Source organism: Opisthocomus hoazin, chromosome 1 (genome assembly GCF_030867145.1).
Source record: "Opisthocomus hoazin isolate bOpiHoa1 chromosome 1, bOpiHoa1.hap1, whole genome shotgun sequence".
NCBI classification, from domain to species: Eukaryota; Metazoa; Chordata; class Aves; order Opisthocomiformes; family Opisthocomidae; genus Opisthocomus; species Opisthocomus hoazin.
This window is the reverse complement of record NC_134414.1, coordinates 37,868,986-37,882,043: the sequence shown is the minus strand read 5'-3', so window position 1 is coordinate 37,882,043 and position 13,058 is coordinate 37,868,986. Positions and strand designations below refer to the sequence as shown.

The 13,058-nt window shown below is 37.0% G+C and overlaps 1 protein-coding gene across 1 annotated transcript in view; it reads right to left on the bottom strand.

The window, feature by feature from the left end:
* Positions 1 to 13,058, bottom strand: part of VWA8 (von Willebrand factor A domain containing 8) — a 209,027-nt gene that overhangs the window by 148,414 nt on the left and 47,555 nt on the right. Inside the window, exons 10-13 of the mRNA XM_075422478.1 lie at positions 8,509 to 8,640; positions 7,027 to 7,161; positions 6,868 to 6,945; positions 487 to 647 (exon numbers count right to left, since the gene is read on the bottom strand). Of these exons, the coding sequence (XP_075278593.1) occupies positions 487 to 647; positions 6,868 to 6,945; positions 7,027 to 7,161; positions 8,509 to 8,640 (506 nt within the window). The remainder of the gene's footprint in view (positions 1 to 486; positions 648 to 6,867; positions 6,946 to 7,026; positions 7,162 to 8,508; positions 8,641 to 13,058) is intronic.

Below are 13,058 nucleotides of genomic sequence, written 5' to 3'. Positions count from 1 at the left end.
CGACTTCCACTCTGGAAAGTTTATTTTTTTGTTGAATTATGAAATAATGTTTAGACAGAGTTCTTTGCAATCAGTAAAAAGTATGCTTTCACATATAAATGTAATGATCACATTTTATTTAGAAGCAGAAAGCATTCAAAGTATTTCAAACACTTTCTGACACCTTGCACTTTCAAATCATTGTGTAAATATTACTAATTTTTAGATTTAAGTTTAGAGTAAAATCTAGTTCATTCTTCAGTTCACACTTACACATCGTTATTTACAGAGATGAAGTTTCCTGTATTACTATAGACCTATAAAGAATGTTAAAGAACTGTTTCTGCTTTTAAGTACATAAATACTGAACATTCTATGTTCTCTGAAACATCGATGCTCAGCTTGATTTTTACAGAATTATTGACGTTATAACATCATACTTCTTAGTACGCACGCACTCTGCGAACAGATCTTGCGCACCCAACTTCTCCACGCTCACATCCTGACCTTTGCAGAACAGCTAGAGTGCCAGGGTTAATTCGATGAATGCCATCAAGAATAACAAGCTTTCCTTCCAGGGCAGCGGTAACAAGTGGCGATGGTCTCCAAGCAGTGTCTCCATTAGGAAGAGTGTACCTTTGCTGTAGCAAATCTCTAGCCGTCATATCCTGTAAGTATCAATTCATCAGAAGAATATATTTATGCTGCATTTTATTCATCTACAAGTACCTACTTTCTCCTTTAAAAACTGCATTCAGCTTTTCCTGAGCATATACCCAAAGAAGATTAGCAGGAATCTTCAACTACTTTTCCAAAAAGTATTAGAAATACACACAAATCTAAACAGACACTATGCTAAGTAGTCTTTGGAAGTTCTAGAGTTGCCAATATCACCTCTCTGAAACCAGAACAAAAGCCTTTTTCCTCCCCCTTTAAACATAATGCAAGTATATGGCAACTTGTACACAGCTTTACGTACAGAAGGGGGCAGCAATTTACACCTGGAACAAACAAGACTCATTTATTTCATATAGAAGAAGTCGCCTGAAAGAGCAAAGATTTCATTGTTAATCTTGAACACAAACCAGCATGACTCTCCACCCCTCAGCAGGAAAATGCAGTGGAAGCAGAGGAGAATAAAGGACAGAGTAGAGAAAGATGCCAGTAAGACACAAAATATCAAAAGTACATAGTATATCACAAAATAATACTTCAGGGATAAATCAAAACCAAAGGCAAAATCTACCGTATCCTCCAGCACGCATATTTTAGATGTTCCATTATAACAGGTAAGCACTACAACAACAAAAACATAATCGCCATTTGGTGACCTGGAAGATGAAATTCCTTCCTCAGGCTGTGCTGTGAACACAACTTAACCTAAAATCAGATGAGAAAAATATTTTCTATTGTAGCTGTAGCTTTTGCATATGTCCTTCTCACAACTATAAACCCTTTGAACTTTAAAGACTAAAAATAGAACACAATACGTCATATGGCCTGAATCATTTCCTCTTTCCACATTTCCTTAAAAGCTTTAAAATAACAGGACAAAGTCTGGTTCCTTCAGCGCTTCCACATTTGTATACTTTAAAGTCTCACATTCAAATCCACAAAACTAGATCATATTTTTATTGTTGTATTTTTTTTTACTGCTGCTTGCTCTGTTTTTTTTATGAATGAACTAGACTAAAATCAGAACGTGAAACATTTTCATCAAAGCCAGAGAAAATGTGTTTTTGGGACTTGCATCAAAAGCGTGCATTCAGTAGCTAGTAAATGCTATATAAGTGAATATTCAACTAACACACCTCCAACAATTCACCTCTAGAGGAACTAAATAAGGCACCATATGAATTGCTCGGGAGCCTTGTATGCTGTATAGAATGTCCATCTGTAATTCCAACAACCGCTCGAGAGCCATGCATTAATTTTCCGGAGATCAACTCAGAAATGTGTTTTGCTGCAAAATATTTTCTGAAATATAAAATGTTTAGGTCATAATTTAAATGGGTGAATCAGATTCGGTTTAGTGATGCATTAAAAAGAAGTGTCATTCGCTAACACCCGCACAGTTTCTGCAAGGGATTTGTTGCATGGTTAAGTACCTGCCTGGTGATTTATTGTTTCTATTTATTTACTCTAAACCAATTTTTAATATATGATATTAAAAATGTAACATTATGAGATACAGTGCTAAAACAGTCTAATGCTAAAAATCCCTCCCTTTAGAGGGAAGGTAATAGAAGTATATAAATTTTTTTTTCCCCCTTATTTTAGGCAAAGCAATGGCAACATTATATTGCCTTGTGAAACAAAAATGCTTATTTTAATTTGTAACAGTCATTGTAACTTACATGTTTTAGATTGCATTGTTCATTTTTTAAAATATCTCATATACATGAAAAAAAAAGTTTAGGAGAGAAAACAAGTAGGTTAACTTCCATCTCACGCCCTCTAGCAGCTATAGCAATACAAGCCTCCAACCTATGGCTCGCAGTGCTAATCGCATTCCTGGCAATTATGAGGTGAAAAATCTATGCTTCCAGCTTTTGGTGCCAATTTAGACTCATATTTTGTTAGTATTTCTCAAATAAAAATTTGGAAGGAATTTGTAAAGAAAATTATGAGGTCATGCAAAAAGAAGAAGAAAAAAAAAGAAATCCTAGAAACACAAACGTCACAGTACACAAACAATAGTGATGTGCTTAAAAGACTGTTTTTGCTGGGGAAGAAAAGGAGTAAGTTGCCGTAAAACCATTATAACATCACTTTGAATATTGCTCCCCGCCCCGCCCCCCCCCAAACCTGTGGGGGGACACCACCCACACACACACGACACATTTCATTTTAAACAATTTAAACTGAAAGTTCCCTAACTAAGGTCCACAAAGCACTAGCTGGCTGCTGCTTCTCATTTGCCATTGCTTAACTGCGTTAAGAGAACTTAAAAGCCAACCTTTCCTCATCAGCATGAGTTCCCCCGTCAGCAATTTGCTAATATGGTATTTGCACATAATGAGAAAACCGTGTAATGATGTCAGATATCACAAACGAGACAGGAATTGTTCTCTAAGCCAACTGTTAGTATCAGAGACCATCTATGTGCTCAAAAGGTCTGAGAACCCTTGGTTTAGGTAAATTTGATTCTCATCTCAGAACATAAAAGCTTTTAGAGGGTTTTTTTCTGTGAAATCAACATAGAAAGCTATGCCTTTCCACACTAATCAAGCCCTTAAATCAACTTCAGATGGAAAGAACAATGAAGCAAATATTAAAAATAAAAGTAAACATTATATATATATAAAAAAATAAGAATTCCTTTCTTCATAGAGCCTGAAGAAAAACAGTGCCATTGCTTCAGACAAAGGATAGCTTCAGACCAAGGATAAGTGCCCCACTACTTTTTTTTGTGCTTGCAGAAATTATTGGACAATAAAAACAAACCACAGGACAAATAAAAGCCTCCTTCATTTTAGAAACAGATTTAGGACAATATGGTGTGTCTCTCTCAAAAAAAAAAAATCAAGACACTTTCTTGAAGCAAAGTAGAAAAAAGTGCTAAATTTACAGCATTATCAAATTTCTCATAGCCTTCATTGCTGAATTACTGTCTGAATTAATAAATTTAACTTTTGTTCTGTCATTAAATTCTCCTATTACTTGCTATACATATTTTAAGAAAAACAAATGCATTCTTAAAATTTATCCGAAGACATATAGCTCAGCTGCATTCAATCATTTTTTTATATGCTTCCTGTAACAAATTTTGAGATTATGTAAGACATTGTACATAGGAAATATCTATATGTATAGACAGACATGTGGATCTTACATAGACTTGTCTACACAGGAATTTACAGAGAACAATGAGCTCACAAAGAGTCATTTATTTGCCTTTGCCATAGTGTTTGATCTCACCAAAAAGCCTCTTCTATAAAAGTCCTCTGCCCTTTGAACTCAATCAAACCCTTGTGAAACCCAAAGAAAGGTTCACTTCAGTGGGAGATGCTTCAAACCCTTCACCTAGATTTTCCTTCTGCAGGAATTACAGATCCCTCTGAAAGAAAGATGTTTAATGAGTAACTAATATCATTGTCAGCTCTTCTCATGTGTCTCCAACAACAAAGTCTTCTGCTCCTATTCAGCGAAGCCACACTAATTAAAGGTAGGAGGCTGACTGACAGTGGCCATGTTTTTAACAAAACAATTGTCTAATTTCACAGGTGAGTACCCAATACTGTACTGCGTGCAACAAAACAAGTGTGATGGTGTGCCTGTCCTTAAGCAGGTTCGTCAAGCTGCAAAAGCTACTTTCCTGGGATGATTTAAAAATATGTTTACAGTGACAAGTGCAGAGAGAAGTATGCAGGCTAGCTGGACACACTCCGTTCTGGCTGAGAAACCACACGCCTATTTTAACATACCACTGTACAGAAAGTAAGAGGCGCTGCTGGGAACCTGGGTACATTACCATGAACATAACATTGCGCTGATGAGGCTTTGGAACCCAAATCTGCTCCCACCTGGGCACACTGAAGCATAAGAAAAGGGCACAAGTCATCTGCTTGACTTCTTCTATGCAGACACAGTTTCAGAGTCTGCGCCTTTATCAGCTGAAGCCACACAAGGGGAAGGAAAAGCAGTGGGATCCTGTCTGGGGAGGTTCTCTACAGCGCAGAAAAACACAAAATGGACTGTCTTTCTTTTTTCATCATCAGTAATATTTATCTTTTCTATTTTCTCTTACTTTTTGTCTGTTTCAACACTTCAACCTCACCACCCCTTTCTGTCAGTGACCCTCTCTCCCCACATGTCATTGCACTTCCAAATCAGCTGCCATTGCCATTTCTTCCTTTGGAGGTCTCCATGCTGCCTGGGAAAAAATTAAATCAGCAACGGGACACAAGGCCAATACACCGCATTATATCTGATGCTAATGTTCCCCTGCAGCATTGCTGATTATCACTTACAACTGTAAATCCTGTGATATTCAGTGTATTTTGACCCACAAGGTCATGGGAGACTCTTGACTTCATATTTCATTTGAGAGCATTTTCATCCCTCAAGGTTATGGAGAAAACCTTGTATGCGTGACCCCTACTGTGAAAAGCTAGCAAATTAATTAATTCTGCTTTTTAATCTTGTAAGTTTTCAGTTTATGTCATGAGGTCAGATTGTATCAAGATATAAGACTGACAATTCTCTCCAAACACATACTGAGTGACCAGTGGCTATGGGAGATCGCTGTCAAGCAGGACAGAGCTTCAGATTTGCAAAAAAACCTCCAGCGCTGTGAGAAAGCCTGAAGCACTGGCTAGATGAAATCAAAGGGAAAACCCTAAATGTACAGCAGCCCCACTGCACCATGTTTACCATACTCCAAGACAATTTACAGCTCCAAAACCTTCACTCCCTTATTATTCCGCATGTCCAGCCTTCCTGGAACCATTACTACTACTTCCATGTTAGTCTTATTAAATACAAACTTTACATTTCACTCAGTACAAACACTCACTCTGCCCTTACTTTTTCAATTACTGTCAATTTCTTCGTCCAGCTCGTGGAAAATGCAGCCACAACAAAAAGCTCCTTGCCACCACATTTAAAGCCCATGGATGCCCTTAAGACTTCTGGCATTTGAGGACAACTATGTCAACTGCCTGTGAGTCTCGCAAATAGCATTAATGCACACTTCTCCTCAAATATACTTTGAAAGCCACATCAATACTAAGACACAACATAAATAAATGAGCAACAGTTAGGCTAAGGGCTGAAGAACCTTACTGTCTGTTTGTTACAGCACCTATGAATAATAAAATTAATATTCATTGAATGCATCTAAACAGCAGCCCTCCTTTTATATCTCTAGGATGTAACATGTTTGAACAAGGAACCTTATCTTCTAATCTCTATTGCAACACAGCCCCACCACAACTGTAATTGCCAGACTAAAAAGGAATGTAAAAAAAGAAAAGGCACACAATCTATAATATGGATTAACATTCCAAGTGTTAGGCATCAGAAAAAATAAACATCTAAGAGGATACTAGGTGATCTTGACAGAAGAAACACATTGAAAAGCCTACAGAACACAACAAGTAACTTCACAAAAATTCCCTAGAAACATAAAACCCATTACTTATTCTCAGTAAAATAAAGAAACTCTCTTCCATAGTAATAACAAAATAGTGTTGATAATGGAGAGTTCCATTATAAGATTAAATACCACATGGACAAACAAAAAAAAAAGGAAGGACAGGTCTTCCGGAGGCATTCAACATGCATGAATTACAAGTGGTCACCACTCTGACCTAAAGGCAGGAAACATACTTCAAAAGGGAAAAAAAAATCCAAAAAGGAGAAGACACAAAAGACAAAGTTTTCTTTATGACATTCAGTCATGCCAAATCACTGAATGAGTTGCCAATTCTCTGTGGCTAGCAGAAAGGCTACCATGTTAAATGATTCTCCTTACATTGTGTTTAGATTACCTCTCTTTCACATTCACAATGAAGTAAAAAATTTGAAGAAAAGCAGTATCAGGGCTAGTTTATATGTAGTAACATTGTACTATCTAGATTGCTGCACAGTACACCCTCTGTTTAGACCTGCAATAAGAAGAGATTTTAGATGAGCATTCTAACAGAGTGAAAACTGCTCTACAATGATCAGAAAACTTTGTTATCTTTGAGATCTTCGCTATCCTTTATTTTTTTTAACACATCTCAGTGATCATCAGTGATTTTAAAAGGTGCAGCTGTATATGAACATAGCTTCAGCTTTTAAAATCACTGAAAGAAAGAGAATGCACACAAAGAATCAACATCTGTGCATTATGTTTTGGATCATATTTAAAGCATGATCATCAGCAGATAGTTTACTTACCTGGTACAGCATGATAGGTTCTATGCTGTATCCCAGTATATCAGCAAACTCCGTAGCAATAACTGTTTTGCCACACCCCTAGAATGTTAAAAAATAAGAACTGGATTACATTCAAAGGAACATTGGGAAGGAGGGAGAAAACAAAATTTAAATTCTTACTTTTCCTCCAATTAAACACATATCTTTAACCATATGGGATTGCATCATTTCTGCTAACAGTTGATTATGGCTGGAAGTCCTTATGAAAGTCTCTGATCGAGGACGCTTTTTTAACAGCCCAGTCCCAGCTGGAACCTGTTGGGGGAGGGGGGGGAGAGAAAAAAAAAAGTACTAAATAAGCTGTACTGTGATAACTCTAGGCTTTGTGTAGACTGGGTTATGCTTCTCCAAAATTGTTGTAACATTTTGTTAATGACTGTCATCCATCAAACCTAAATCTTTCACTTACAAAACATTAAATCATATAATTTCTAATAGACAACTTCTTCACACCTCCTTCGCCCACTCTTCATGAAAAAAATAACAAAATGTGAACCAATTCAATTACAGCATTGAGGTCTGCAAAGAACTCAAGGCTGTTCATACTAGAGACAAAATATAAAAATCACCAATATTCCTTGCTCATCGGAGAAACATGGAAGAGAAACAGCAATTCATACTGTGAAAATCTGAAGGAGCTACTTTGACCAGAATTTGGGAGAGTTTCAATCATTCCCCATGGTACGGCACTTGCTCTATTTCCACTTCCCATTCCAGTCTGGGAACCGTTTCATCTGCAAACTCCTTATGCCCCCCTGGTCCCACAGAGACACTCTGCAGACATATTTTCAGAAGGTATCACCCACATGTCAAACAAAAGCAAAAATTTTCCCGTCAAAAAAATGAGCTGAATCAGGTCCCTACAGACTCATCTTTTTCTGACAAATTCCCATTTGCTGTTGGTTCCTCTTGTCACTTAGTCATGGTAAAAACTCTCTGAGGATATTCCTCACCAATGTTAATATGATCTCTCTCTGGCTCCCACTAATTCACCTTATTTACAGACTCTCTAGACTCTCCAAATTCGACATGAACTTCAAATCCTCAGATCAGCATCTGTTTCCTGAACAAGACCTTATTTCACCACCTAGCAGGTCATAAACTTCACTGGAAGAAACTCAGACTAATCATATTTGATGTGATTGCTTTTGTTCCATTCTCCCAACATCCTGTGTCGGAACATTACCAAGCACTCATTAGATTTTATTTGAAGTGTAGACAGACTATTCTTTTTATTAAAAGAAAAAGGGAAAGCAGCACCAAGGGCATCACAAGTACTCTCTGCTATTCTAATCCAATAAAAATTAGGAAATCTAGAGGCCTTCCTCTCATCCATTCATTAGCATTTCTTTTAACACAAGAAATTTAAATGAATCATGTCATAAAGTATGAGTTTATCTAGAAATAAAACCTTATGTATCCATAATATAATATGCCAGTATCTAAATGCTTTTCTAATAAATTTCATGTGTTACACTATCAAAAAATATTCAATGCAAATAAGTTTCAGTATCAAGTGTAAGTGCCAAATTCTCAATGAGATGAAAACAAATTAATAATATCTAAAAATGTACACAGTTTGATGAATATACGAATTCATACCTGGAATGTCACTTCTTTGTCACCAATCTGGACAGTTACATCAGCCTTGAAGGGTTTGTTTCCATGTACACTTTCTACTTTTGTAATCCTTCTGGGAAACAGGTGGCTTTCTGAATCTTGAAGTTCAAAACGCTGTAGAATTAGGGCATGGGGGAAATTAATTATTAAATATAGCTTGCTGTTTTTTAAAACGGTTCGTTCTGAAAACGAAGATTAATTGCTTGTAAAGTCCTAAATCCATTTACTTTAACTTTCACTTCGCATACCTGTGTTCACATTATCAATGACCTATATATTTTACATTTAAAAACAAAGCAAACAGACCGTATACCTTCTACTCATTCTGACTGTAATGACAGATGTAAAGTGAAAATGTCATATGGTGACTTTGCCAAGTCTTAGCCTGACAGACTGAAATAATAAGAGAAACAGATGATAGCCTTTAGCATGTATAATAATAGATCACCTATCTCTGCAGGTCATTATAAGCAATTGCAGATTTAAACATCTGGCTACCAATAAAAATAACCATCAAACATTATGTTTACTTAACTCCACAGCCTTATCATAGAATGAAAATTGAGGACAACCTGTACAAATTAAGCCTTCAGCATGTTCTGGCTATATCAAGGACAAAAACCAGGACATTTGTCTTCCCAATCCTCTTCTGAGCATTACACTCTTTATTTTATGCTGTATATAGAAAGCATGAAAATATCTAACAAATCCTGGGAAAAGTCTATTTTGTTGGGGAAGGGGAAGTCGTATCACGTGGGTTTACACACAGAAAAGCCACTAACTGACATTACTGAACTCATAGAGCCATTTTCTTCAACAGAGTGAAAGCTGAGTAAACAAGAGGAAAAAAGAGCATTATCCAACTCCTCTGACTTCTTAGAAAAAATATTTTTTTAAACAGAAGTCACTAATGTAAAATAATTCTTAAAAAGCATGTAGTTGTATTACTACTAGAATTCACAGCACCACCTCTTAAAATTTAGAAAGAAAACTGAGATGCATTCATACAAATGCTTTGGCGCTTAATCCCTTTGTAAAATCCCATTCTGGAACAAGAGCCTACAAAAATGAATTTAAGATAAATGTGCTTTAGTAAAGGGCTGCAGCAAATTATATTCTAACAGCTGAGTCTACTTCAGATACCATTAAACGTTTAAACAACAGAGGACAGGAATGCCTACTGAGTAGTATCTCAAACTATGATTCTTTGAAATGCACTAGAGATGCTCCCACTCTTCTGTTGACTACTAAATTGTAATATTCTTAATAAGTTAATGGCATTTTGGATAGGGCCAAAGCTGCTCATATACAAAATCGCAAACTGTTGGAACATTCAAATCCTAACAATGTAACAAAAAGAAACAGAAAATAACAAAAAGAAATAGAAAAGAACAAAATAAAGTAACTGTGAGTAAGCAAGAAGCTTACAGCAGCCTCTGTATCAAACAAGGAACATTCGGAGACAGCAACAGCAGACCTTGTACACGAAAGTCTCGGGAGTCTAAAATTTCTAAGGTGGTTTTTGGCTTGGGTTTTTTAGGGGTTTTGGTTTTTGGTTTTTTTTTCTTGAAATGTTGTTGAGGGTTCTGCAGCTAGCCTTTTAGACCCTAAATTAGGACAGTGAAAGAGACTGTCTATCTCTGTGCAGATCCTTACTGAATTTATACATCTTTAATGCATCTAGCTGAATTTGTACAATTCAAATTCATCACATGTAAGCACAGCGGTGCTGCTGAACTGGATAATGTAGTAATTAAACAAGCTACCACACTTATACCTGGATAGGAGCCGCAAACAAAACTGTTTGTGGCTTCCAGAGTAAGACAGATCTCTTTGAAGCAGTTCTTCATTTGGAATTATGACAGCTAGATATGGAATCAGAGTGGCATTAAATGGATGTACAACACAGAGAATAACAGAATGGCTTGGGTTGGAAGGGACCTTACAGATCACCTAGTTCCAACCCCTCTGCCATAGGCAGGGACACCTTCCACCAGACCAGGTTGCTCAAAGCCCCGTCCAACCTGGACTCAAACATTAAACATATTTCTGGCTGAGCCAGAAGCAACTTCCTCTCTACAAAGTTCAAGTTGATATCCGTGAAGGAAAAAATATTTGTATCTTGGAAGGACTACTACTGGGAACATTCAGTATCAAAAAGTTTGTGAGATATTTGGAGAGTCAGAAGTGGGTAGTCCATTGCCTCAGACTCCACAGGAAAGAAAAAAGATAAGACTAGCCACCAAAAACTAGGCAAGTGGTTTGATAGTCCACAATCATCAGGTCATATTCTGCATGCCTAGAAACACACAAGAAAAAGCAAACTGTAAAAATCAGAAAAACCGAAGAAGAGAAATTCTGACCACTTGGAAGTATCTAATGATCAGTAATGTCTCAGCACGGAAACTGCAAAGAAGACACTGGCGATCCAGCCAGTCGAAGGAAAAGCGAGCTTAAAGAGACATACTTGCAGATAACCACAATGCTGAACCTACAAGACAGCCAAGATATCCAAAAGAGGCATCCAAAGGCAACTGATCTATCTTGAAGATTCTCTGCACGGGAAGAGGAGTTTTTCAAGGAACAAGCAGACGGAACTGTTTCACAAGAAGCAAAATATGAACGGCTCAAGTGCAAGATCAGGTAGATAAATGAAGTCTGAAGGACAGATTCCACTACAGTGGAACGTATTGGCACTAAGAGCATTCATTAATGCAAAACCCCAGAGATGATGAATTACTCTGGGGGGAATAAGAGAGAAACAAGTCTTTCCTTAGACCAAAATTTGCAACAGAAATATCTTAGAAGTGAACGGAGTTATCTAGACAAGACAGACGTCAGTCTTCTGCACTGTTAGCCCACTCTCTCTGAGAGTAGTGACAGTAGCCTAAGTAGCCTGAAGAGTCCCTACTGCGAGGCAGGCAGACGGTTTTCAAGAAGGAGGTCAGCTGAGATTCAAGTTGGTGTCCAAATAATACAAAAATGAGTCAAAGGGAACAAACAAGCTTTTATTTGATACAAGATCCAGACAGTAAACACAGAATCGATCAAGGCATGAACAAACATGAAGACAATTTCTAGAAGGGTCTTAGAGTGAAGTTAAAGACTTGGATAGTAGGCTAAAAGGGACTTGCTCAATGATTAAGACATATCTGCTCTATACGTTGTTTCTAAAATCTGATAGGAAGATGCTCTTAATTAGAAGGTAAAAAAAAAATACAACAGTGTGTGTTTCCAACGTTGGAGGAAAAGAAGCATGCAAAAGGCATGTGAGAATTAAAAAAGCAAACCCAAAATCTCTGATGAATCTGAAGTAAAATACTCAGAGCCTACGGAACAATGAAGAAATCAGTATAGTCTCTTATGACCCACCAAACTCAGCCTAAATGAAGACGACCAGTTTTACAAATGCCTATCAGTAGTACACAGGAAAGAAAATACCGTGGGAGACACCATATGTGCTTCAGCTTATTGTTTGGGAATGTTTAACTGGAGATTGTTCTCCTTGAAAGCAGTGATTTCTCTATATCTAAGCCTTTTAGAGAAAAAGCTTAAATAAATTTTCACTTAATTTTTCCAATCATATTTCAAATGTTCATCTGCAGTCAAAATAATTTGTCATGTCAATATTTCATGCAAGTACAGAATAATTTTAAAGGCCAGAATTCAAACCAAGTCTTATTTTCCTTTGCAAGACCTTCTAAGTTTAAGATCTTCGTTAAGAATCAGAATAGAAATTGATACAGTTTCCAAAGTGCAGAAACTTCAAATAAGGGTACACAAAGGCACATCATTCTCAAGTTTATTTTGGTACTTCTGCCCTGTCTGTTGCAAACTAATGAATGCTGAAAACTGTAGTGCTTGTACAAGTGTTCTGTATGACAGGCAACTCTCAACATCACTGCTGATGCTGGATTAGAGTGTAATCCACAAACACTTTTGTTGATGCTGACTAGTTTGACACAAGGAGCCACATTTGCATACTGGTTGATAGACAGAGTTAAGCCTAAGACAGGTATTAACTCCAACTAGATCCACTCAACAAGAGATCTGCATTTCAAAGCATCTTTACATATTCAAGGCTAGTACTGTAACAAACTACTTTCACTCACAGGAAAGGTGTAAGTCAATATTTCGCATTAGTTCACTATCGAGAATAAGAACTACAAGGAATATCTATGTCTTAGTGGAGTCTCAGTGAGCAAGGAGGCACATAAGGAAAAGATTTACCCAAGCTGAAGATAATGTTTGAGAAGACAGTGCCTGGAGAATATGATCTCTTCAAGAAACATGCACAGCGTCTAACAGCTGCCAAAACCAGCTGTTTAGCCTAACCGCTGGCTACCTCACTTCTCAGCTCTGACAGCTGACTGGAAGAAAAGACATCCTGAAATTGATACGTTATCAGCTAGACTACTACTTCCCCATATCTGTCTCCAAGTCTGATGCCTAAACTTTACATTTTATTATATGAAATTTATTTTCATTATTTAAATATTAGCTGATATTAAGAAGTGATTCAACATTAGCCC